General features: G+C 54.5%; 4 protein-coding genes across 18 annotated transcripts in view; all 4 read right to left on the reverse strand.

Annotated features, from left to right (window-relative positions):
• Positions 1 to 58: 58 nt before the first annotated feature.
• On the reverse strand, positions 59 to 4627 carry COASY (Coenzyme A synthase). 3 transcript variants are annotated; one of them, XM_010594471.3, is made up of 10 exons: positions 4505 to 4627; positions 3410 to 4120; positions 2556 to 2770; positions 2148 to 2279; positions 1836 to 2025; positions 1687 to 1751; positions 1416 to 1500; positions 1149 to 1246; positions 896 to 1042; positions 59 to 786 (listed from the first exon to the last, which is right to left on the reverse strand). In XM_010594471.3, the coding sequence occupies exons 2-10, from the start codon at positions 4107 to 4109 to the stop codon at positions 727 to 729; spliced, it is 1692 nt and encodes a 563-aa protein (XP_010592773.1). In that variant the 5' UTR covers positions 4110 to 4120; positions 4505 to 4627; the 3' UTR covers positions 59 to 726. The 3 variants fall into 3 exon arrangements, 2 of the variants coding, with proteins under 2 accessions (XP_010592773.1, XP_023409482.1); XR_010318343.1 differs by lacking the exon at positions 59 to 786 and having other exon boundaries at positions 931 to 1042; positions 1149 to 1290; XM_023553714.2 differs by lacking the exons at positions 59 to 786; positions 1149 to 1246 and having other exon boundaries at positions 1022 to 1111.
• Positions 4628 to 8248: 3621 nt separating this feature from the next.
• On the reverse strand, positions 8249 to 10889 carry HSD17B1 (hydroxysteroid 17-beta dehydrogenase 1). 3 transcript variants are annotated; one of them, XM_003414481.3, is made up of 6 exons: positions 10366 to 10889; positions 10091 to 10258; positions 9769 to 9948; positions 9474 to 9567; positions 8747 to 8924; positions 8249 to 8660 (listed from the first exon to the last, which is right to left on the reverse strand). In XM_003414481.3, the coding sequence occupies exons 1-6, from the start codon at positions 10460 to 10462 to the stop codon at positions 8421 to 8423; spliced, it is 957 nt and encodes a 318-aa protein (XP_003414529.2). In that variant the 5' UTR covers positions 10463 to 10889; the 3' UTR covers positions 8249 to 8420. The 3 variants fall into 3 exon arrangements, with proteins under 3 accessions (XP_003414529.2, XP_064127130.1, XP_064127131.1); XM_064271060.1 differs by having other exon boundaries at positions 8251 to 8660; positions 9474 to 9948; XM_064271061.1 differs by lacking the exon at positions 9769 to 9948 and having other exon boundaries at positions 8406 to 8660.
• Positions 10890 to 11011: 122 nt separating this feature from the next.
• NAGLU (N-acetyl-alpha-glucosaminidase) lies at positions 11012 to 18649 on the reverse strand. Of its 5 annotated transcripts, XM_064271058.1 has the most exons (8): positions 18205 to 18649; positions 17166 to 17313; positions 16088 to 16234; positions 15830 to 15915; positions 14333 to 14589; positions 11746 to 12458; positions 11319 to 11451; positions 11012 to 11206 (listed from the first exon to the last, which is right to left on the reverse strand). In XM_064271058.1, the coding sequence occupies exons 1-8, from the start codon at positions 18588 to 18590 to the stop codon at positions 11097 to 11099; spliced, it is 1980 nt and encodes a 659-aa protein (XP_064127128.1). In that variant the 5' UTR covers positions 18591 to 18649; the 3' UTR covers positions 11012 to 11096. The 5 variants fall into 5 exon arrangements, with proteins under 5 accessions (XP_064127128.1, XP_023409478.1, XP_023409477.1 ...); XM_023553710.2 differs by having other exon boundaries at positions 11339 to 12458; positions 18205 to 18648; XM_023553709.2 differs by having other exon boundaries at positions 11319 to 12458; positions 18205 to 18648.
• A 4942-nt stretch (positions 18650 to 23591) lies between these two features.
• Positions 23592 to 25472, reverse strand: part of ATP6V0A1 (ATPase H+ transporting V0 subunit a1) — a 53229-nt gene continuing 51348 nt past the window's right edge. For all 7 annotated transcript variants that reach the window (XM_023553706.2, XM_003414242.4, XM_023553708.2 and 4 more), the window contains one exon: positions 23592 to 24986. In XM_023553706.2, the coding sequence (XP_023409474.1) occupies positions 24893 to 24986 (94 nt within the window). In that variant the 3' untranslated portion in view covers positions 23592 to 24892. The remainder of the gene's footprint in view (positions 24987 to 25472) is intronic.

Raw genomic sequence — 25472 nt, forward strand, 5'->3', positions numbered from 1 at the left:
CGGACTCCGGGACCGCAGGCCTGGCCGATCTAGAACTGGCAGAGCTTCCCCGCGGCAGACCCCACCAGGCTGCAAGCTCTGTGAGGGCAGAGATGCCGTCTGGCTTGTTTAGGGATGATCTCCCAACACCCAGGCCAGTCTGGCAGTATACTTGTTCCTTGCAAAGACCCTGTGAGCCAATTTATCCTACTTTACAGGTAAGGAAACTAAGGTCCCTAGATAAGTCTGTGACGTATCCAAAAGCACACTGCTAGTCAGTGGTAGGCCAGGGCTGACCTCAGTTTGGCTAGCTCCAAAGCCCATGCTCTTAACCACTGCACTCTCCGGCTTCCAGCTCATGCCTGAGCCCCACACTTGCAACTCAAGGGTTCCAGAGATACCCACAGGTATCGGAGCAGGAAGCAGACACAACACATTCACCTGGAAACATTCATCTTTAATTCTGTTAAAAGTTCCAGTGATTGCCCTGGCCCATCAGCTGTGGATATCACAAGACACACCTGAACCAGAGTGGGGATGGAACGGCATAGGGGCCGGCTCTTCCATAAGCCACATCCTCAGTGCTGGCCACATACGAGCAGGCTGAGTAGGCCCAGCCCTGCCCAGCTCAGCTTCCAGCCCCCTAGGTCCGAGCCAGGGCAAGCATTGAGGCCCTCACTCCTCTCACCACTGGGTCTCTTGTCAGCTCCAGGGGCCAATCTGACCCCACAGAGAACTCATGGTCACTCATGGGCCTGATGGCATCTTGGGAATGCGCTTTTGCAAGAGGTTCCAGGCTTTCTCCACCTTTGAACAGGTCAGAATGTTGGAAGGACGTAAAGAGGACACGGTCAGGCAGGCACCCACCCACTTGGAGACTCCCTCCCTACAACATAGCCATTCCCTGGGCACCAACCAGGCGCTGGGTAACCTGTGGCTCCCACAGTGTGCTCAGCACCACGTGGCTCTGGTCCACAAGCTGCTGCCCACTCATCTGGCTCTGCAGCCGGCTTTGTGCCGCAGCTTCACTCAGGCCATCGCGCTCCACGATGCGCCGGACAGCCTGGGCACAGACAAGGCATTGGTCAGGAAGGATGCCAAGCTCAGCAGCCAGCTCAGTGCAGGATGCAGTCTGCAATTAGGGTGGGGTGGGGGTGGGGTCCAGATACCTCAGTCTCAGGGATGATAATGGTCCACACCTCATGGACCATGTTCTGCCAGCCGGCTTCAAGCAGCATGGCGGCATCAATCACGCACACATGCTTTCCTGCAGGAAGACCCCAGTCGCTGCCAGCAGCACCCTGGCACCTGCTACCAGTTGAAGAGCCCAGGAGACATAGTCCCACAGAAACATGGATGTCTAGTGTGGGCTGGGGAAGCCCCCAGAATCTGCCTAACTGTCCCCCTTGGCTGCTCTCATCATCCTTGCTACTCACCCTCAGTCACGGCCAGGTTCATCTCCTCTTGGGCCATCTTTGCGATAATTGGCCACATAATGTCTGTGAGTATCTTCAGCTGCTTCTGGGGTGAGAGACAGAGAGCAGGCAGAGGTTACCTTCCCTCAGAAATGAAGCCAGTTGGAGGGAGGTGGTTGCTGGGAGCAGATGAGTAGAAATCAGTATTCTGGGCCAGACCAGAGAGAACCACTGGATCCCAATCCCTGGGTCTAGCAGCAGCTGAGGAGCTCCTAGACAGGTGTTTGTTTACCTTGTTCCCAAACACCCGGCTGCCTAGGATCTTCCTGTTGATGATGCCATCTTTATGGAGAATATCTGGACGACAAAGATAGAGACCTGAGTAAGGAGGCCAGGCCATCTTCTCACTCCAGGCCACCTCCAGCCTTCCTCAGTTATTACCTGGTCCGAAGGCTTCCACCACCGGCTGGTAGGCAGGGCCACCCGGGGCATAGGCCCGATGGCCCAGGTGATCACTGTCGATGATATATGCCCCCAGGCCCTTCAGCCGATGAGCTACTGAGCTCTTCCCGGAGCCACTAATGCCTGTCAACCCAATCACATAGAGATTTGGGGGAAGCTCTGGCCTCTCCTAGGGGTAGACAAGAGAGAAGGAACTCAGTTACCAGGGCCCTCTGGCTCATGCTTAGGGGAAACCCTCAGTCTCCATCCTCCAGCATGTCCAGCCCACTTAAGTGGGGTGAAGGGGCCTACATATGGTGGCCGCAGCAGGTTTCCAAGCATTTGGTGGCGGAAGCTGGAGGAGCTGACTTTATCCTCTTCATTTTCCATGTGTTTTGGGTCCTTCAACAGCTGGATCTGGTACAAGGCAAGCTCCTCTAGGTCCTGAGGTAAAGGGGAAGAGGTGCAGAGAGGGAAGGAGGGGTGAGATGAAGAACGGCAAACCCTGACACCCAACCTGCCCCTTATCCTCCCCCATACACTACGCCTCGGGCTCCTCCTCCAATTCATAAGGCATTCTGGGGCCAGTTCCCCCCTGCCTCTTCCCATCACCCAGAGCCTTCTCTTCCGTTTTCTGAGGCCACAGTATTTCCAACAGCCTCCCATAATGGCTGTCCCCATCCCCATCCACTCCCTCTGCCAGTCTCCCTCAGGGGTTACATTCTCAAGGCGGAAGCGGTTGACGGCCATCCCCCCACGGTAGGTCTCCTCGCTGACCACCAGGAACTCCAGGGAGGGGTCAGAGCCAGCGGGCCCGTAGGGGTCCAGCAGGGGGATGAGATCAAAAGTCAAGGAGGGCTTGACGTCCACCAGGAACTCACTCAGATGTTCCACACGTACTTCATAGGGTTGGAGCAGCTCAGGGAGCAACTTGCCTGGAGAAGAAGCCGGAAAAACAGTGAGATCTTTTCACTGGGGAAAAGAGTGTGGGACAAATTGGGAAAGAGTACCCCTTGGCACTGTATCTCTACAGGGAGTGGTGGGAAGAAAGAGCTAAGCTGGGAAGTGGTCTGTGGGCAAGCGGCTGCAAGGGAGGAGGCAGGCAAGCACAACAGTTGCTGGAAGGACCAGCCTGTACCCACAGAATAAGCCACCAGAAAACTACTCCAGAGAAACAGCAGTGCAAGTGGGCACCAGAGTCAGATGGAGAATTACGAGATCCAACACCATCCCTAAGGCCCTCTTATTGCCTCTAGCACTACTACCTACAACATCTATTTATCCCAAGGTGCCAAACTTTAAGGTTCCTTTCCTGGAGCCCTTATCAAAATGTAGATTCCCTGGCTCCACACTGGGGGAATCATGATAAAGTGGTGATTGGCCCACAAATTAAGAAAGCTGCATTTATTCATTTAACAAAATTTCCTTAGCACCAACTGAGTGCCAGGCACTTCACATTTGGAAGAGGTGTGAATTAATGGATGGTCCCACCCTTCCTCAATCTTGGCATAAGAAGAAGGGGCAAAAAGATCTGGGGTCCTCCACTGCCTTAATCCAGGGTCTCTCTCACTCACTCTTCAACAAGTCTTTGTCTGCTACTCCTACCACAAGTCGCTCCTGGGCCAGGATGCATGAGACGCTGAGGAGCACCTTGTGGGCATTGTGCAAGCGGTCAAACGTGCCACCCACGGCTCCACGGTGGTAGCCACGCACCGGCTGCTTTGGAGACCTGGCCACAGGGGAGGCTGGCTTGATGGTAGAGGATGAGGGGGCATCCTGGGGCTCCACGGATACCTCCGTAGACCCATACTCGGGGTACAGCAGCACCGAAGCCAGTTGCGGACAACAGCTGTAAAGGCTGGTGGCATAGCGCTCTAGCTGTTGCTTGACTGGGTTGTACTGGCCGCCATCCAGCGTCTGGAAGTCAGTCAGTACCACTTCTGGCGGGCGGGCCAGGTTCTGGACTGAGCTGAACTGGGGAGGCAGAAAGGCACTCTTGGCTCGGATATTGGACAGCAGGACTCGGACGTCCAGGTGCCTGTGGACATCGGCGCCTGCGTAGAGGTGCGTGATGAGATCGAGGACCTCAAACGTGGCCTGCACAGGGCTGGACTCAGGCTGAACAGGGCCTTCCAGGCTCAGGCCAGGCTGCAGATGGACATAGAGCGTGTGATTCACCAGCTGGGCTGCTGAGGTTAGGATGGGCACCAGGCGAGGGGTCAGGGAGCTCAGAGGCGTCGTCAGCACTAGAAGTCCCGATCGGAACACAGCCATGCTGCCCCAGCCTGCGAGAGTTAGGAAGACGAGACGAGGGTGACTGAGGGGAATGAGGCTGAGGCCGAGGCCTGCACGGACCTTGGACTATGAGGAGGGGACCTGGGTCAGGCACAGGGACTCGGTGCTGACTTCAGGAACCTAGGCGAGGGGGAGAGGGCTTGGCAGACCGCGCCTCGGGGCTACTTTCTGAGTCAGTTTCCGCATCTCTCAGACAGAGCGGTGAATTCGCTGAACTGAATCGAAATGCTGAGAGTGGGAAACCGGGGATGAGCCCCTGAGTCATAGGTCTGGGGATCCAGGAATCCTGTGCCCTCTTGCTAAGCTGCACCCGGGTCTTCAAGGGATCGGGTGAGGGAGGTAAAGGGGGTTGCTCAGATTCGGCCCCTACTCACTGAAGGCTCCGGACCCTGGCTCCGCCTGTAGGGCTGCGGAACCTACCCTAATTAGCAGCGACCCGGGACCGCTGGCTTGGGAAACGCGACTCCGAGCTACGGAAGCCGAGAAAGCTCAAGCCTCTCAACCTTGGTACGGAGCGAGATTCTCGCGTGCTTTCACGTGAGGTGGGGTGCGTCCGCCGACGGGGCGGGGCTGAGCCCCCCGGAGTAGCCAAAAAAAAAAAAAACCCGAACCTACTATCTTCGAGTCGTAGGGAATAGGTCAATCTTTGGTTTCGAGGTCCAAGCCACTCGGAGGGCAAGGCGAGTTTGAAGACCCATTGACGGATGGCCTTCGGGTCACCCAGGAGGCAACTGCAAAGCCAAAACTAACAGCCGGCTTAATAAATTCCGAGGACGAAGGTGGATGTCTTAGGGTTGCGCCTGACCCGGGGCTTGGCGTCACCGAAGCCCGCCTGGTGCCCTCCCAGTCCGAGGATCCTCGTGTGGAAGGCCACAGAACAGTTGTGCAAGCCCCCATTTCACAGATGGATAAACAGGCCTTGTATTTTCAAGGAACATAAAGGGGTGGTAATGACAGAGGCCAGGTCTCCCGACTCCCGTGGCCTGCTCTGCGCACCACCCAGATACAGTAATATGCCCGTTTGCGGGAGAGTTAAGGGGGAGAGGTCTGCATGTGAGCTCAGTAGAGCTTCCAGAGGACAGTCTCAGTGGGCATGAGAAAGGACCTGAAAGGCCAAAACCGTGTCAAGTGGTGACGGATTTACCTTAAGGCTACCAAATGCTGGAACGGTTAGTGGTAGTCCTCTCGGAGGGGAGGGCTAGCCAGGTTGCCATCAAGAAACATTTCAGGTAAATTGCCCAGAAATATCAGAAGAAAGGGAAACCAACCTCCAAGACTCTAATAAAATGCTGTGTTTATTATCCTGAACTAAATAAATACTCACTTTTATACTTAATTTTCTGTTTGTTTTTTGTATTATTTTTCCTAAAGAGGCCCTGAAAGGTGTATAAACCTCTGGCCCCACAAAACCTGGCTCTGCCCTTGGAGTCAAGGATCAAAGAGATGTAGAGCCACAAAGGACTTAATGGGGCAGGCTTCTTGCAGGAGAGTTCTTAAGCTGGGTTTTAAACAGAGGACCGAATTTGAAGAAGCAAGCAGCAAGGGCAGTCAGGGAGTGACATCTCATATGCCCACACACAGTCACATTTATTCGTAAATGTGTATTTAGTGCCCCCTATGTAGGCACAAAACTGAGAGACCACTGAACAAACCGATGTCCTTGCCCTCCTGTAGTTTACATTCCTGTGTGTCGAGGGGTAGGGGATTAGGTTACAGTCAATAAATAAACCATATCAGTGGAGATAAGTGCTATGAAAAGGAATAAAGCAGGGTAAGGCGACTATCCTGGAGAGGAGGGAATTCTATTTTAGATACAACGGTCCAGGAAAATAGCAAAGACCCTGAGGAAGAGTTAGAATCAGAGACCTGGGGAAAAGTGAACCAGACAGAGGGAACAGCAAGTGCCAAGGCTCTGAGGCAGGAAGCCAGTGGGTTAGATCAGATGACCAATATGGGAAGTAGTGGGAGATGAGGTTGGAGAGGAAGCAGAGGTCAGGTCAAAGGTCTTGGAGACCATGAGAAGACCTTAGATTTAACTGAGATGGAAAGCTACAAGAAATGCTTTGAGCAGAGGCATGAAATGATCAGACTTTCATTCTTAAAAAAATCATTCTGGCCATCTGTGGATATTTTACTCTTGGTGGGCAAGGATGGAATCAGGGAAACCAGTTAGGAGGCTACTGCAATAATCCAAAGAGAGATGATAGTGTATGGTTTCTGAATATGCTTTGAAGTTTGAAGTAGAGTCGGCAGTATTTGCTGACGGATTAAATGAGGGGTGTGTGTGTGTGAGAGAGAGAGAGAGAGAGAGAGGAGTCAAGGAGGACAGCAAGCTTTTTGGACTCATGAATTGCTGTTTGGACACATTAAGTTTATTAGACATCAAGTGGAAATGATGAGTAGGCAGTTGAAGACACGAGCCTTGAGTTTGTGGGTAAAAATGGGGTTGGAGATATGTAGTTTTTTTTTTCAGATGGGAGCTCGTTAGCATATACATGGCACTGCATGAGGTTATTAAGGGAAGAGAGAGGGTTCACTTCACCTTGACGATCCCCTACCCCCCCTCCAGGGGTGACCTTGTAGGCTTGAACACACACACACACACACACACACACTGACACTGAGGTGCAAAGGAGCAGCCTAGGGAAGAGAAGCTAGGCTCTGAGAAACAGGTCCCATGTCTCAGAGGCTCATATTGCCTTGGCTCCCTTCCCTTAATGTGGCCTTCCTGAGTGCAGCAGGGGCAGCAGATCCATCTGGGCCAGCAGGGTGAGGAGGCAGGCAAGGGCAGGGTGGCTGTGAGGCCCCTACCTGCCCTTTCCCCAAGAGCTGAGGTGGCAGACGGTGCAACAGACCCAGAGAAGACCCTTATGTGGAGGCAGAGGGAGGTCAGAATGCAGTGCCTCCTTTCTTCAGTGTCCAACACACAGCTCCAAGAACCCCAGTCTGTTCCTCTCTAGGCCCGATTCCCAAGCCTTGTGCAGCCATTCCCCCCTCACCCTTTCCTTTCTTTCAGACCACAACCCCCCAAAGCCTGTTCCTTATCTCAGTACCATCTCCTAGTAGGGAGCCTTGCCCCTATCCTTTGCTTGCAACCTCATAACTTAGCCTCTGTTTTCCACCCCTTCCTTGGTATCAGACCTCCCAGGAAGGCAGAAGGAGGCTGTCTCCACAACCTTGCAACCCAATTCAGTGACTTCTGTCACCCTGGCCCCCTCCACTGGGCCCAGGAAGGTGGACAGACCATTGATCAGATTAGCCAGGTCTGCAGCCACAGCCCAACTCTGAAGTGGGAGGCAGCTTGGGGCTAGTGGGGGTCTCTCCTGCTGAGTTTTGTCTGGAGGTAGGGTGGGGGAAGAGGAAGTGGGGCCGTCTCTCTTGGATTCATTTAGCCCTGTTCTTCACACATCTGGCTTTGGAATGGGAATATAATAACACTAGAATACCAGTAGTGGTACTACTACTACTATCTCTGTACAGGCACTTTCAGGCATCTCGATTAATCCTTACCACATGGTGGTGCAATGGCTAAAGCATTTGGCTGCTAACCAAAATCTCAGTGGTTGGAATCCACCAGTTCTGAGGGAGAAAAGACCTGGCGATCTGCTCCCATAAAGCTTACAGCCTAGGAAACCCTATGGGGCAGTTCTACTTTGTCCTAAAGGGTCCTATGAATCAACTTGAGGCACACAACAACAACACATCAAACCCACCCAGAGGACACCTTGGAAGACAGGTCTGGGAATCTGCTGCTGAAGGATCAGTCTTAAAAACCCTGTGGGGTGCAGTTCTAGTCTGACACATACGGTGTTTCCATGAGTCAGAATAGACTTGACAGCAATTAACAACAATCCATATGATAGGTATTATTATACCCATTTCACAGTAAGAAAACAGGCTCAGAGAACATAGGAATCTCGACTCAGGTCCATGGCTAATGGGACACAAGGATACAACCTGACTCCTCCCATCTGGGTTCGTCTTATTCTTAATGCTGCAGATGCCCTTTGGGTATCCAGGTGTCAGCTTGTGTCCCATCTATGTCGTGGACTTGTGGCGTAAACCTAGGATAGCTCCTTCGGCTCTCTGGCCCCCGGTTTGCGTGTAGGTAGCGTAAGACTAACTTGACCTGTCCTGATCACCCACTCGCCGCCCGCGCCGTCGGAAGCCCCGAGCCAGCCACTGGTTGGGCAAGTGCAGTGCAGCCGGGGCCCTCACCATTGCCCCCACCCCGGACCGCACAGCCCCAGGGGACTCAAAGGAAGGCTCTGGAGAATGAGGACGAATCCTTTATTGCTGGGCAGCAGCAGGGGCGCTAAGCTCACAGCCCCCCAGATCTGCGGCCCCGGGCTTCGCTGCGGCGCCGTCGGGGCGCTCCGCAGACTTGTCCTCGAACACCGCGCGGCGCATGGCGGCCACGTAACTGCAGCCGCTGGGGTCGTCGAAGCGCAAGCGCACCAGGGGCAGGAAATGCTCGGTGCTAAAGTAGCGCAGTGCGGGCTGCGGAGCGCGCAGTGCCTTGAGGAAGACCTGTGGTGGCACGAGAAGGTGCGCTGGCGCAGGCGGGGCCGGCACCAGCGGCCACCCCCGCTCCCGGAGCCCCGCCCGGCGCCTACCTCTGTCACCTCCTCTGGGTCCTGCGCCGCCTCGCGGAAGACCCGCTCGCAGTGGCGCTGGTAGCAGAAGAAGTGGTCGCGGGTCTTGGTGTCCGCGCTGTCTAGCGCTCCGCCCAGGCCGCCCTCCAGCTTCTCCTGGAAGGCGGTGTGCACCGGGCCACACTCGATGAGGCTCACGCTGCGGGCCGAGAGCGGTGGGTGGGCGCGGGTGCGACGCTGGCCAAATCCCGAGCCCCGAGCCCCGAGCCCCGAGCCCCGAGCCCCGAGCCCCGAGCCCCGAGCCCCGAGCCCCGAGCCCCGAGCCCCGAGCCCCGAGCCCCGAGCCCCGAGCAGCGCGGTGGGCTGGGAATGGGGACGGGAGAGGTCTGCAGGCGGGCGGCGGGCGCTCAGGACTACCCGAGCATTTGTACAAGCGGTTTCCTGCCCGAAAAGCGCTCCCACGTCCACTTGCGGGTGTGAGAGACTCTGACATCAGAATTCGAAAGAGCCACTTACAGCTGTGTGACCTTGGGCCAATCACCTACCTCCTCTGGGCCTAAGCTTCCCAAGAACAATACCTCATCAGCAAAGTGGGCACCAGAAATGAACTAACGCATGCCATGTGCCCAGCACAGTGACTGGCATACCACAAATATGAGTGGGGCAAGGAGGGGCCAGGGAGAATGGCTCCAACAGATGGGGTGCCAGGGCTCCCACGGTTGGGGTTGAGGAGGGGGTGGTGACTTACTGGACCCCGAAGGATGGCAGCAGAACCGCCAGACTCTCGCATAAACCTTCGAGTGCAAACTTGCTGGCACAGTAAACGGCGTTGAAGGGCAGCCCTTGGAGGCGAGATGAGGTTGTTGAGGCGTGTCCTGGTGCGGATACGCGCGACGGCTGCAGCAGCACCCCACTTGTCTCCCTAGGCTTCGCGCGCTTCTGTTTCCGCCACATGCTTCGCCGGCAGAGCTGGCTACAGGTACTTGAACCCTGTCTTAGGCTCTGCCTCTTTCGCGCCCCTGGCCCAGCCCTGGGCCACTCACCCATCAAACCTCCCATGCTCCCGGTCACCAACACACGCCCAGAGCGGCGCTGCTTCATGTCGGGCAGGAAGGCCTGCAGCGTCCGCACTGTCCCCGCCACGTTCACGTCCAACACGGAGCTCATGGCGCCGGTCACGTGTGCCTCCAGCGGCCCGACCAGGCCCCGGCCCGCGTTACACACTGTGGGGATAGAGACCCGGCCCACCCTCTTCACCCACATCCCTCAGCCCTCGCCAAGCCCCTCGGGTTCCCTAGTCTTCGGGGCATCCAGGTATGGACAGAGGGCCGGGAAGGCTCCAGCACGTGTTGCGGGAAGGCTCACCCAGCACATCCACACGGCCCTCGGTCACTCGTGCCCGAGCAGCGGCCACAGAATCTGAGTCCCTCACGTCCAACTGCAGTATCTCCAGGGAGCCAGAAGGGCATCTGCGGGCCTGGGCTGCTTCCCATAGCGGGCCCTGAGCCTTCAAGTCCCTCATCGTGGCATACACTGGAAGTTCGGGAGAGGTAGAGGATCTGAATTCCCTGCTTGCTCCTCCCTCAGCCTGCTGGGACCATAGGCTGCTGCCTTCTCTGCATCCCCATCTCCTCATATACCTTTGAAACTCTGGGATGGGTCGGACGCCAGCCGCAGGGCCAGGTGGAGGCCGATCCCCGAGGAGCAGCCGGTGATGAGCACCACAGTCCGATCCATGGGAAGATGATTGTGGAGACACCCAATGCCACAGGCTCCAGCCTAAGAGCTGGATATCACCTGCTCCACCCGGCCCCCGCCTGCCAGCACCCCCATCCCTTGTTGTGTCTATTCTGCAATCTCAAGGCTGAGCGGCCAGCGGGTCTCTGGCCAGCTCCCCACCCTGCTCTGGGTCAAGGCAGAGATGAGGCGCCTGCTTGGAACACCCACCTGACCTGCCTTTGTGACTAGTCAGAGGGAGAAGGGGTTTTCCCTTTGCAAGCTGGTATGGGCCCCATCTGAACACTAAGTAGTACCCAGGGCTGATGGTCCCCTAGGCATGCCTGCGTAGTTTCCAGAGTTTGCCATGGGGTGGGGTTGGGGGGGGGGCAAAAGTAAATGCTTTGGAAGGGGATGCTCAATCCAAAGGTCAGGGGTTAGTATTAAAACTGGGGAAGTTGAGGCTAGTGATGGTGGTAGGCAGACCAGCCCCACACCTGGGTCCATGCTGAAGCTGAGTCCTCCCAGGCATCATGGTAATGACCCACTCATTCTGACAGACAGGCCAGGGCTGATTCATCAGTTTATTGATTTCATAGAAAACTGTACTTTGACCCCAAATTTAGAATGATGGTGGAAGGTGGCTCACCTCCCTTTAGACTCCCCCATACCTGACCCTACCAGCAGGCCTTGGGCTCCTTCTCTTAGGCCTGGGAACCTCTGGTGACGCTTGTCCAGCTCCAGGCCCCAGGAACCTGCTCTGGCCTGGAGTTTGGGGAGGACATGACCCAAGTGTGGTTAACCTGTCACAAGGAGCCAGCCACCCACCGGGGGTAATATTTGAGAAACAGCCTCTTAGCCAAGTCCACAGTGTCACCTTTTGGTTGGGTGGGATACCTCCGCGTGTTAAGGACGAAGGCCTGCTCCAGCTGGAAGACATTCTCGTCAAACTGACGCTGTTGGAAGGGGACATCCTGGACCAGGCTCTCAACCAACGCCCCCACAAAGAGCTGCCAGCGGGGGGTATAGTAGTCAGACACCAGTCCTGCCAGCTGCTTGTTGGCATAGTCTAGGATGTTACCCACTGGTCCCCAAAGGGTCAGCTGGTAGCGGCTGTTCTGCTCAAAGAAATGGGCCTCGGCCTCACTGACCGCTGCCACCCTGGCCTGCTCCAGCCAGCTGCCCAGCAGGAAGCGGCTGTCACTAGCCAGCACCTCGTCTAGTGCTGGCAGAAGCTCGTAGGCCAGGACACCTCCAGCCCTCAACAAGTGAACCAGCTCCTTGTTGAGGTAGGCGGTCCTCACCTCTCCGTAGTAAAAGCTGACCAGCTCCTGGGCTGCCTGGCGAGTCACGTCCAGCAGATCATAGCGGAAGGCCGGGCTGGCAGCCAGGGCTGGAGTAGTTGCTAGCAGCAGCCGCCAGGCCTCAAATACATCTGATCGGTTGTACCAGACAGTGGTATTCATCTGTAGAGATGGCCGCTTGACCAGCGGGCTGCGATTGTGCCCACTGCAGGACTCGCCGGAGCAGTTGTAGACACTCCTGAGCAGGAGCCTCCATGCTGTCTCTGCATCCTGGTGGATGCCCCCATACCGCCGGGCAGCAAAGCTGGCCACCCAGGCCCCCAAATCTGGTACTGGGTCCTTCCGCCAGCCCAGCTCAGCCATCAGGGCATAAACCACTTCGTTCTGGCCAATGCCCTCAGGGGCCATGCCTGTGCCCACCATGGTGGAGTTGGGGAAGAGGCGAGCGGCTGCAGGGCCTTGGTTCACAGTCTCCAGGGTCCCGAACAGGCCATGGTTGCCCCCGAAGTTATGCAGCATGCACCAGATGAAGGGCTGGCCCTGGAAGGAGGCTGTGCGGATGTACACAGGCTGGGTCTCAGCAAACAGGTCGAGAACCAGGAGGTGGCCACGAGGAACAGCCCCCAGCACAGCCCCGACCTGGGCAGGCCCCCAGAACTGGGGCTGGTGCTGGAAGAGCCAGCCTTGGAGCAGCCACACAGCGTCAGGGTCCACTGTGGGGGGAAGGGGGACCAGAGAAGAGGGGTGATGAGAGGAGAGAGGGCTGGGGAACATTCCCCCCATTCTTCAGATAAGATAAATAGTTCTTTCTACCACAAGGCACTCTGTGGGGTTTAGAATTTAACTTTACCCAAAGAATTTGGTCTTTGTCCTCAGTTTCTAAGAGATAATCTCTTTTAAAAATCTTGCAGTTTGTGTGTCTTCAATAAGGACTCCAGACTACACCTAACTAACAGGATAGATGAGGGAATGAGGTGACTCTACGGTTAGGGCTGGCCATACCAGAAAGACCTGATGACCACCTAGTGATATCGGGGAGAGGGGTTGGAATTTGCATTACGTAATGAGACTTCCAGATAAAAGCTCTGGACTTGGAAGCTCCATGGTTTCCTGGTTGATGAAAGCCACCTGGGAGGGTAGTGCATCACTTTCTGACACATGGAAGATCTGAGTTGGGAACCCTCCCAGACCTCGCCCTATGCGTCTCTTCACTTGTATCCATTTTTGCTGTAATAAAACTGTAAACTCTAAGTACAGCACTTTCCGTAAATTCTGTGAGTTGTTCCAGGGAATTATCAAACCCAAAGGACTAGTGGGAGCCAGCAGGTCAGAAGTGAGGGAGCCCAGGGGTGCCTCCCGAGCTTGCTCCTGGCATCCTGAAGGGGGAGTGGGGAAAATCCTGAATTTGTAGTCAGTAGGTCAGAAGCCGAATTTGTGGCTGGCACCTGCCTATCAGTCTCAAGTACCGTGTCCTTTTAACGTGTGGGAGCTGACCTTGCTCTGAGTGGCAGGGGTCAGAGAAAGAAGTGATATGTGGGTGGCTAGTGTCAGAACTGAACAGAGATATAAAAAGTAGGGATTTGTTCTATCTACTCACACTCTCTCCCCCTGCCCCCCAACAGGGCATTCCATCACACATATCCTCTCCTCCCCCCTGCTGGGAGCTCCAGAATTTTGTTGTTCTTGGGTGCTGTCGAATTGATTTTGACTCCTAGCGACCCCAAGTGACAGAGTAGAATTGCCCTATAGGGTTTTCTAGGCTGTAATCTTTACAGGAGCAGATTGCCGGGTCTTTCTCCAGTGGAGACACTGGGTAGGTTTGAACCTCCAACTTTCAGTTAGCAATTTAGTGCTTAAGTATTGCACCACCAGGCCTCTTTTGATAGCGTTTATCAAACTTTATGGAGCATCAGAGTTACCCAGAGGTCTTGATAAAACACGGATTCCTGGGCTCTAGCACCAGACACTCTGATTCTGCAAGTCTAGCAAGTGCCTAAGAATTTGCATATCTGACCTGCTGGTGGTGGATAAGGTCGCTCCAGGGAGCCTGAGCTAATCTGCTCCCTGCCTGGCTGACACAGAGACCTTTCCAGGAAGCCACTCCTGACCTGACCACCTCTGTCCCTTGGATGTAAGTGGCAGGAAGGAGCACTGGGCTCCCATTACCTACTAGTTTTGAGCACACCCTCTAACCTCTGGCCTGCATTATCTACCTCAGCACCCAGGTCAACACCAAATAAAATATTTTCGATAGCCAACACTTAGTGTTTACTCTGGGCCAGGCATCATTTTACCTACAAGGTAGCCCCATTTTAGAGATGAAGCAACTGACATACTGAGAAGGTAGGTGGTAACTCAGTGCCAGGCTCTGTGCCCGGGTGATTTGGCTCTAGAGTTCGCACTCTTCAGCCACCATGTGCTTAAATGAGACGATGTGTGTGTACAAGTGCTTTGAAAACTGTAAAGTGCTGGGTGTCACAGTGAGGTCTTTTATTCCCAGTCCCTCCTCTCATCCCCACTGACCTTTGCCACCCCATCTCCCTGATGATCCCATGAGTTTCCTTTCCCCCCGTCCCCAGCGCCATACCTGTGATCATGGCCTCATAGACAGCAGCAGTGGCCGCGGCGAGGTAGGAGGGCTCTGAGGAGGGGGGCTGCATCTCGTTGAAAGTGTCAGCCCCGTAGATGTGGTCCGTGCCAAACTCTGTGGTCAGCTCCCGCAGGAAGAGGCTCCCAATGATGGGGAACATTGGGTCCCCTGGAGCCAGGAGGAAGGAGCAGGAGTAGGAGCAGTTGAAGTGTCCCCAGCTGCCCATCTGGGTGACATTGACCTGAGGGAACACCCTAGTGGGGGGTGACAGCCCAGACATTTACTGAAGGCTGACATGTGCTCATCTTGGCCCATAACCCCCTCGCCAGCCTCACTGACTTACTGACCTACAGTTCCTGGACCACATCTTGGTCTCAGGCCTCTAAGCCTTTGCACATGCTGTGTACTGTGCCTGGAGGCCTCTCCTCCCCACTCTCTGTTTATCTACCTGCTTATTCCTCGTCAACAAGTAAGCTGCACCTATTTTGGTATGTGGCCTAAATAAGCAACACTCATGTTTCAAGACCTGGCTCAACCCTGCTCTGCTCTGGGTCTTTCTGACCCCTCTTCTCCAGGAGGAATGGCCCTGACAGAGGAGATGTCAAGGGTGGGCCCACATCTATGCATACCCTGATCACTGTATTGTCACCCTCTGCCAATGTGTCCCATCGGGGGCAGGAATTCGGTGCACCTTAGTCACTACTTCCTCAGGGCCCAGCACAGAGCTTGGTCTAGGAGCCCTAGTGCAACAAAACATCCACTTAATGGATGAATGAGGCTCTTGCAGCCCAGCGGGGGAGGCAAAGGGTAGCAAGTGAGGCCACAAGCTGTGCTAAGTGCTCTGAGAGTGGTGGGAACAAGGTGCTTGGGGGCCTGAAGGAAGTGGTGACCAACACTGGGGTGCTGGGAAGGCTTCCTGAAGGAGGGGAGGCCTCCGTTGGGCCTCGAAGAATTTTCCCAGCCAGAGGTAGGATGGGTGGGTAGTAGAGAGAGAGGAGGGACAGAGGCCACCAGAGTACCTCCCTACTGCTAATAAGAGCTGCCAGGTCAATGAATTGTTGTTCAGTGCCGCCTAGCTGTTGCTCGTCGTGGCCCCATGTGACAGAGCAGAACTACTCCATAGGGTTTTCTAGGTTGTAATCTTTACGGGAACAGATTGCCAGATCTTTCTCCTGAGGAGCTGCTGGACGGGTTGAAACCTCCAACTTTTCAGTTAGCAGCTGAGCACTTAACTGTTGAACGCCAGGATGCCTTAGGCGAATGTACGTGTATATAATTTCAAGCCCTTGCAGCAAAGTAGGTAAGGATCCCCATTTTATATGTGTGAAAACTGAGGCACAGTCACGTAGTCTGTCCAAGGTCACACAGCTAGCCAGTAGCAGGGCCAGGAATTAAACCTAGGCCTAATTCCAGAGCTTACATTTTTCTATAAATTATGTACCTCAGGGCAAAAATTTCCCTCTCTGAGCTGGGTGGGGGTGAGAGGGACCTTACCTGGTGACAGCCTTGGGGACGTGCCCTGCGAATGCAGGCAGCACCGGGATCATGCCGAATGAGCGCATCCGGTCCAGGATTCGATGCTGGGAGGGTGGGAGGGAGCGCTGGTGAGGGGCACTGCTGGTCTGACAGCTGGAGGCCCCTCTAGCACCCAGGGCCACAGAGCAGCCATGGTCCAGTTAAGAACCCTGAGGCCAGGCAGACTCATGACTGTCCTGTTCCCTCTTCTGCCCTTTCCCTTCCCCGTCCTCTTACCTGTAGGTAAAGCTGCTTGAGGTGCCAGGAGCGGGGCAGGGGCCCACCCCAGCTGTGCAGGTTGCCCATGCGACCCCAGGCCAGGAAGGCGGGACCAGTGAAGTACTCGTCGATCTCTGACTGAGTCAGGCCCAAAGCCAGGTACACCTGAGGAGAGGTGAAACGCAAACATAGCAATACGTTCATCCCTACTCACCAAGTCATTCATTCATTCAACAAATGTTCACTCATCTATTCTCTGCTGGGTACTAGGGCTACAAAGACACACAGAAAGTAAGCCCTGACTACAAGGAGCTTGCAATCCAGGAGACCTGTGAACAGGTGAGTTCACTAATGTGTCACACTCGTCATGTAAGTGAGGTGGTGGGACACATTGGGGCTTTCCCCAAACCGGAGAGGGAGTATCAGAAGGCTTTGTAGAGTAAGATTGTCCAGATAGATGGGTGATAATAGCTCTTTGGGGAGCTTAAACAGTCCCCCGCACAGCCAGAGCCCAGGGAGGACTTTAGGGCCAAGGTCACAGAGGCTGCCAAGTGGCCCGCCTGGGCCCAGCCTGAAGGTAAAGGAGAGCTACTGAGTGAGGCTTCACAGCAGAAGGTCACTACCAGACCTGCACTTCAGAAACAACAGTCTGATAAAAATTGGCATGCCAGCAGCCCTGTCCTGAGGCTGCTGAGGGAATCCAGGGACAGGGGAAAGAGCCTGAACTGAGGCAGTGAATAAGGATGGCCAGGATGAGGCAGATCAAGAGCTGGTAATGCTGTAGGATCCATAGGGTCAGATGACTAACTGGATGTGGGGTGTAGGGAGGCAGAGGAACCTCAGCTTCATAAACTCTATATATTAGGGGACTGGGGTCTAGCACACAGTAAGTGCTCAATACATATTTGTCTCAGGAGCGGAAGCCTGTATCCAGAGGGCTGGAGCCATCATGTACCGCACAAATGCTTCTTGAGCCCTTATTCTGTGTAACTGACACTATGTTGGCCCAGGGCAGGTGGGGATATATGGGGTGGCCCCTGCAGCCGGCAAGCTGGTGCAGTGGGCAGGAGAGCGGAGGGGCCAAGTGGGCACACACCCGCTGCCAGATGGCCTCTTGGCCGCTCCAAGCCAGCGCCAGGTTGATGCCGTTCAGCGCCATCCAGTCGATCTCCCGCTCCCAGCGGGCCCAGTCCCACCACACGAAGGAGTAGCTTTGTGTGCACACGTTCTGGTAATAGCGGTACCTGCGGGCAGGGGCATGAGATGGGGTGTGTCCCTGACGCCAGATAGGATGCCCTCCACCCTGAGGGGGCAGAGTCCTGGAAAAGCCCAGAGGGAGGCCCTGGAATGAGCCCTGACCAATGTCTAGCCTAGTGAGGTGAGATTCCAAATATGGCCCCTCCTCTGCTTTACTCTGGGATCCACCCCAGGTGGAACTACTCCTACCTGAGATTCTGAGGTACCTGCCCTCCTGCCCCAGCGCTCCTTCAGGGCCCTCTAGCATCATAGATGTTTATGTGAGCCTCTTCTATTTTCATTCGACTCTTCCAGAGCCCCTACTCTGTGCCATGCACTGTGATAAATGCTATATGGCCAAGGTGGTCCCTGTCTGGAAGGGGGCTTCCTCCCACACAGTCTAATGGGGAGAGGGATCACCTCCACACAGTGTGGCAAGTGCTAGAACAGAAGCCTGTGAGGGTGGGCGTGGTTCCTCAGTAAATGTCTTCACCGGTAGGGTGCTGGAAGGAAGGGAATAAAATGTGCTGATCACCAATTATGCACCACAAATTCTACCCCCATCGTCCCGCAACTCCTCACAGCCCACACTGCATGGTGGATTTCATTATTTCCGTTTCTCAGATGAGCCAACTGAGGTTCCAAGAGGCCAAGTGACTTGCTCAAGGACACACAGCTTGCAGGAGGGAAAGCTGAGAGTTGAAGCCAGTTCTTGTACTCCAAAACCCAGCGTTTCCTTGCCAGTCTTACTCGTTTCTGTAGCGACCAGCCTAGTGCTGATGCGGGGCGGGACTTCGGCTACTGGCTGGGGGCCCCGGGGCTGGCAGCGGGAGGCAGCTGCACCAGGGGAGCACCTAGGCTGCGGAGCGGTCCGGGAGACCGGGGCCGGGACCCGGTACCTGTTGGGCGTGGCCTCGGTCAGCTCCTCCGGCACGGCAGGCAGCGGCCGCGGTAGGCGCAGCTGGGAGCCGGACCAGGCCACGTGGCAGCCGCAGAAGTCGCGCAGGTAGCGGTGCAGCCCCGCCGCGGCGGCCACGCCGGTGGAGCCGGCCACTCGCACACGCGCCCCGGCGCCGCCGCCGCTCAGGCGGTAGGTGTCCAGGCCGGACTCGGCCGCCAGGGAGCGCTCCACCGACACCGAGAAGTCAGCCGCCGGCCGGGGCCCCAGCAGCCGAGCCAGGAGGGCCTGCACGGCCGCCGCCTCCCGGGCCTCGTCCCCGGCCGAGCCCCCCGCCCCGGCCAGGAGCAGGAAGCCCAGAGCCGCAACCACTGTCACCTCCTCCATGGCCCGGCGGTCTCAGCCTGTCGCGGGTCGGGTCGGAGACCAGCTCGGGGCTCGGGACCAGGGGGCGGGACGGCCCTTGTCCAATCAGCTGCAGGCTTCAGGCCACGTGGCCCTGAAAGGTCAGCCGCGGGGAGACCGGCTTCCGGGTCCCAGGCTGCGCGCCCGGTGTGTCTTCTGACCGCAGGAGGCCGGAGAGCACGTGACCCCAGTAACAATCAAACCACAGCCGGGTGGGACCCACTGTCCTTCACAAAACGCCTTCCGGTATAACGCGCTTTCACATGCAAATCGCTTTCCATCTACGCAACCATCCAATAAATATTTATTTGGAGTTTATTTTGTACCAGGTCCTGCCATAGCTACCGGGCAACTGATAAACGGGATACAAGGTCCCCACTATCCCTATCTGGGGCAGACTTAGAAACCAAATACTTTTTATAAAATTCTGCTCTATACTTGTGATACTGTGAAGAAGTACAAAGGTACCAGCCTGAGGCTTCCAAAATGAAGTGATATTTAAGCTGAAACTTAAAGGATGATTAGTCCTAAGGATGATTAGGCTAGGAGAGGAAGGAGGAGAAAAGGATTCCAGGCAGAGAAAATGCATATATGAACCCCTGGAAGGTAAAGAGCTTAGCGGATTTGAGGAACTAAAAGGTCACAAGGCTGGAGGGATGGGTGGTGAGCCTCGGCTGAGTGGGCAGGGCCTGGTGGACCATGTTAAGGTCTGTCCCTCTCATCCTTAAAGGAAGCAGTAACAGGTCATTTTACAGATTGGGAAACTAAGGAAGGGACTTGGACAAGATCAATAACCACTGGGACTAGAACCTGGGACTCCTAACTCCCAGATCAGAGTTCTGGCAACTTTCAGGCTGCCCATGTGAGCAGAGGGGCTGAGGGGGCTGTGTGAGGGGTCTAGGTGGAGCAGTCTGTAGAAAGACTGTCCTTCCTAAAAGGATTCTGAGTCCTTCTGGAGGCAAGTGTAGATTTTTCCAGATTGCCAGATCTAACACAGAAGCTTGGGGATAGGGAAGGAGTGACAAGGGGGTTGTCTAGTCCAGAGAATCCAGAGGCTGGACTGAAAGAGAATATGGGAGTCCACTGAGCTTGCCCTGGTCCTCCTCCACCTGCCTGCAGCTAAGGACCCCAGCTGCAGTGCCCCCTACCTTGGTCCCAGCTCACCAAGCAGTTCTTGCTGGAGGTGTGGGCCCTGCTCCCACCCTGTTCCCAGAATCTGGAGGTTCTGTCTCTCCCAGGGAGTAATTTCAAAGCCGCCCAGGGAGATGTGCCCTTATGGGGCTATAGCTTGCAGCTGTGGGCCCCCAGGCCCCAGCACCACCGCAGTCCGCCTCCAGGTGAGATTGGTCAGTTTCTCCTCCACCTAGGCCATCAGTTTTACCAGGATTTCTGATCTCAGGGAACACACGGGTAGGGGGATTAGGTTGTGGGTCTACCTTCAGGCTCAGAGTGCCTCTCTGTGGGTCTGAATTCATCTGGAGTGGTGAGAGGGGGGTTGCTGGCAGGGGTAGCAGGTTGGGGACGCCAGTGGGGGTAGGGGAGAAAAAGGGTACACCGGGGCAGGAGCTAAACCCATTTGTCATCTTCCCCATCAGGCTGGGCACTCTTTGAGGACAGTAAGGGGCTGGATGAAGAAATCAAAGCGCATCTCTAGCAAATGTCAAACATTTGCTAAAAAAAAGAGCGGGGAAGATATATTTGTGTTGAGTTGGAATGTTCTGCAGGCTGTATTAAATTTAAAAAATAGGTCAAACTAGTGAGTGAAATATACTTCTGCTTGTGTTTTTTTTTTTTTAACCTATGTAAACAGTGGTTGCCTGTACGGATTCTGGGGTGGGAGGAAGAGTAACTTTTGTAATAGGGTCTTTTGTACTGTTTGATCCTTTTACCATGTGTATACAACTTACTGTTCTCAATTACTGTGTGTGAAACAAGTTGGCTGGGCTCTCTGCTCCCCATCTCGTCTATTGCTCCTGGCCAGCCTCTCTGCCTATGCACCCCAGAACACCCCCAGAATTGCTTGGGGCCAACCTAGCTAGGACCTCTCACAGCCCAGCTAGGACCTCAATCCTCCCTTTCCTGTGAGGCAGAGTGGTTCTTCCCTGTCTGGCCACCAGGGAGCAGCCCACACCTAGACGTGGCTTGGGGAGGTAGAGGAGCTGGGGAGGTAGGCAGGTCACTCCTGGACCTGAGGGGATGAGGATTGCTGCAGGCTGTAAGCTTCAATGGCCCCTCCACCCAGGAACAGAAGGAGGCACAGTCCCACACAGGGCCTCCAGTGAAGAAGAGAACAGAGGGTGGGGTCTTGAAAGTGGTGATGGAATTGCCCCCTATCTCTATGAAGGGTGGCACTCCCCCAGCTGAGCATCCTCTCTCACAATGATTCCAGGACCTCAAGATGAGGGGCGTTCCTCATGACAGAGGCACAGACAAACTCAGATGTCGAGATGCAGGATTCCACAAGAAGGGGATAACGGTAGAGGCAAACCCCAAACCAAACCCATTGCTGCTGAGTCAATTCCGACTCATAGCGACCCCTTAGGACAGAGAAGAACTGTCCCATAGGGTTTCTGAGGGTATAAATCTTTACGGAAGCAGATGCCACTTCTCCTCCAGAGTGGCTGGTGAGTTCAAATTGCTGACCTTTCTGTTAGCAGCCAAGTGCTTAACCACTGCGCCGCCAGGGATCCTAAGGGTAGAGGCAGGTCCCTCAAAAACAGGAGCAATGGATCAGTTAAATTATAGCCAAAAAACCCTAGGGAGCAGTTCTACTCTGCAATGCATGTGACTGCCCAGTCGGAGTCAACTCTGCCACAACCAGTTTGGTTTCCGGTAGCTCTATGTTTAACATTTTAAGGAACTGCCGGATTGCTTTCCAAAGCAGCTGCATCATTTTACATTCCCACCAGCAGTGAATGGGGCTCCAGTTTCCCCACATTCTCACCAACTATAACTGTCTTTCAGATTTTAGCCACTTCAGTCAGTGTGAAGTGGTAGCTCATTGTAATTTTGATCTGCATTTCCCTAATGACTGATAGTAAGCATCTTTTCATGTGCTTACTGGCTATTCATATATCTTCTTTGGAAAAATATCTATTCAAATTCTTTGCCGATTTTAAAACTGAGTTGTCTTTTTATTATTGAGTTATAAGAGCTCTTTATATATTCTAGATGTCGTTGTTAGGTGCTGTCGAGTCGGTTCTGAATCTTAGCGCTCCTACACACAACAGAATGAAACACTGCCCGGTCCTGCGCCATCCTCACAATCCTTGCTATATCTGAGTCCACAGTTGCAGCCACTGAGTCAATCATCTTGTTTAGGGTCTTCCTCTTTTTCACTGACCCTTTACTTTACCAAGCATGATGTCCCTTCTCCAGGGACCAGTCCCTCCTGATAACATGTCCAAAGTATGTGAGACGAAGTCTTGCCATCCTCCGTTCTAAGGAGCATTCTGGCTGTACTTCTTCCAAGGCAGATTTGTTTGTTCTTCTGGCAGTCCATGGTAATTCCAATATTCTTCACCAACACCATAATTCAAATGCATCAATTCTTCTTTGGTCTTCTTTATTCATTCAAGCTGGACGATGAATATGCATATTCTAGATATAAATCTTTTATTAGACACATGATTTGCAAATATTTTCTCCCAGTATGTAAGTTGTTTTTTCACTTTTTTTTGGTGGTAAAAATACATAACACATTTTTTACATGTACAATTCAGTGACACCTATTACATTAATCGTGTTGTCTTTTTACTTTCTTGATGCTGTCCCTTGAAGTACAAAAATTTTTAATTTTGATGAAGTCCAACTTTTATATTCTCTTTTATGGCTTGTGCTTTTGGTGTTATATCTAAGAAATCATTGTCTAACCTGAGGTCATGAAGATTTACTCCTGACTTCCTCTAAGAGTTTTAGCTCTTTCATTTAGGTCTATGATCCACTTTTTCTTTTAATATAGTGTGAGGTAGGGGTCTGAATTCATTCTTTTCTATGTGGATACCCAGTTGTACCAGCACCATTTGTTGAAAAGACTGTTACCCCATTGAACTATCTTGGCCCCTTTGTTTAAAACTGATTAACAAAAAATGTTAGTGTTTATTTCTGGACTCACAGTCCTATTCCATTCGAGTCAATCACAGAGCAGAGGCTACAAGTGCTCATTGACTGGCATTTCCACTCTAAACTTTCTGAGGATCCTAGGGGTGGAGGCATCCTAGTGCAGGAGGCGCTGTGGGAGGGTGGGGGGGGGCAGAGGTCTGAGGGTTTGAGGCTAGTGGGGATGAGAAACATGAAACGCACAGGGTACCCTGGCCCTCCTGGGCCCTCCCAGAGGAGCAATTGCTAGCCTGCCTGTCACATTCCTGCACAGCCCACCCAGGAGGGCCCAGGAGGGAGGAATAAAGAGGGAGGGCACTGAGAAAGAACGTGTGGCTTACACAGTGAAGTTAGGAGGGGAGATGGTGCCCTCCCTGAACTATCAGCTGGCTCTCCAGACTCCTGCCTACCTCAGCATCTCACATTCTCCAGCTGCCCTGAGGAATCCACGCTGAGCCTCCACTCTACACCAAAGCCAAAGGCATTAGGGCTCAAAATAGCCTGGCCACTGAGCCCTGGAGGGGGTGGTGGGCAGATGGCCTGGTCCTCCCTTCCCCCACCCCCACCCCACGGGTAGCATCTGCAAAGCTGCCTTGGCTCATGGGAGTGGGAAGGCACCTGCGAAACTTGAGATAAGGTGAGAATTTCACAAACTAACTGCCTAGCCAGGGCCACCACAGCTGTGGCCTTTGATCAGAATGAAAAGCAGGAAAGTTGGAGAAGGGAGGTGGAGGGTGTGGGGTACCCGCTGGGCTCTAGGGACACCAGTGCCCTCGCCACTTCTGCACTGACCCCAAGTTGTGGGAGCAATTCCTGGGCAGGGCAGGTTGGCACTGACGGTTTGACGTCGAGGGCTGTGGGCACAAAGACGGGCAGCCTTCCCAGTGGAGTCAAACACACTTTATTCAGCACAGGAATGTCTGTACAGAAGGACCTTAAGCAGGGTTCCCTGACGAAGAATCTGCTTCAAACCCCGCTGTAAACAGGGAAAGATCATCAAGTAAACCACAGGGGTAAGAGAGGATGGGGCTCTGCATAAGGTCTGAGTCAGGTCACAGCACAGGGACATCACCTCAGCACTGAGCACGGGAAGCGAGGCCGGCTCAGCCTGCGTTTAAGAGCCAAGTGAGCAGGGAGGGAAGAACCTCGGCCTGGAAACTCTGGGAACTGTCACTGAAGGCGGTGGGGATCAATTTAGTCAGAGCAGCCCAGGGCTGCTGCACTAACACATGATTAAAGGGCCTAAGCTCAACACCCCAGTATGGGGGTGGCAGGGGAGGGACCCCTTGCAGGTGCTTACCACCGGCCCCTGGGGCAGGGTGGCCTGGCTAGCCGTCTCCAACCAGCAGCTGTCAATGATGCTGACCTGCCCTGCCCAGGACACCAGTCTCGCAACAGAGGGGGACTGGTGGGCAGAGCAGGCTGCGGAGAGATCACCCTGATGACAGCAGCCCTGTACTCTTAAGACATCATGATTGGGGGTGAGGAGGGTCTCAGGGTCTCCATCAGGAAAAGAGTATCAATCTGAATCCTCCCTCTAGAAAGCACACGTGTGAGCTGGGCCTGTTCAAAGCCTGGGGTAGCAAGAGAAAAAAAGCAGCCAACCAAAGGGAGGGAGCACTGTGTGCTAAGCAGCCATCCAGGACCTGTTTTGGGCCACTCTCAGAGAAAGCTGGGAGGGAGGAGGAGAGAGTATGAGTGTGAGGAGGGGGGAGGAAGGTGGTGCTGAATATCTTGGGACTTTGGGGGTGGCAGGGAGAAGTCACCATGATGGCCCGGCTGGGTCCAGCTGAATGCCTGATTAACAAGCACTCTGACGCAAAGAATTCACATGAGTGTGAACACACAAAATGGGGTACCACTAGGGGACGGAGAAGGGTCTCTCTGGCTGGCTGAAGGCTGGGGAGACAGAGCTGGTGCCCAGTGGGTGGCTGAGTGCCAGCCAAAGCCCAGCTTCTCTCTAGAAACTCACTACACACAAAGCTAGGGGTGGCGCAGGGATACCCAGGTAGAGCAGGTTCTAAGTGACTCACAGCCGGCTGGGAGAGGGTGTCAGGGATGACACACATGCTCTGGTGCCCAGGGATCCCACCAGCAGGCAACAGGAGCACCACTAATCGCCGTGGGGAGGCAGGGAGTGTGGTGGCAGGGAGGGCGGCCTGGGGCACCCCAGCCCCATGAGGGGCTCACTCCTCAAACCTCCCTTCCCGAATGTGCTCGAAGGAGAAGGGCAGGAACTTGAAACCGGTCCCGCTGTAGAATTTATTCTGGAACTCGACCCTGGGGAGAGGGAAGAGGAAAGTCATTTCACAGAAACCTTCTGGGACTTCACAACAGGGCCAGAAAGATGCCCCGCCTCACCCTAAGCCTCCCTTCAGCCCACTTCGCATGGCACACAGACTCAGGTTTTTTAAGCCGAGGACCTGGCCCCAGCATGAGTTGCACGTATGAATAAATTGGTCTGTCCTCAGGTCCTGCTCTTGCTTTGTCCTGCTGAGCAGGGTGTGTTTATGCAATACACTCCGGAGCCGGCCATGTGCAAAAAAGCTAAATTGGCTTAAATCTCTAATAATAATGAAGAATATTCATCCCTTTGCTCTGATTTTTTTCTAGAATTTCCTAGGAATATACTCCTAATCTGCAGCTGACCTAGAAACCTTCCCCAAGCTCCCCTTTCTGGCCAGTGGCTCACAGAGCAGACCTCTGAGGGCCGCCCTGGAGTGTTGGCCCACCGTGAGAGACCCTGGGGAAACTGGCCAAACACCA

The sequence above is a fragment of the Loxodonta africana genome, chromosome 18 (genome assembly GCF_030014295.1).
Source record: "Loxodonta africana isolate mLoxAfr1 chromosome 18, mLoxAfr1.hap2, whole genome shotgun sequence".
Taxonomy (NCBI): Eukaryota; Metazoa; Chordata; class Mammalia; order Proboscidea; family Elephantidae; genus Loxodonta; species Loxodonta africana.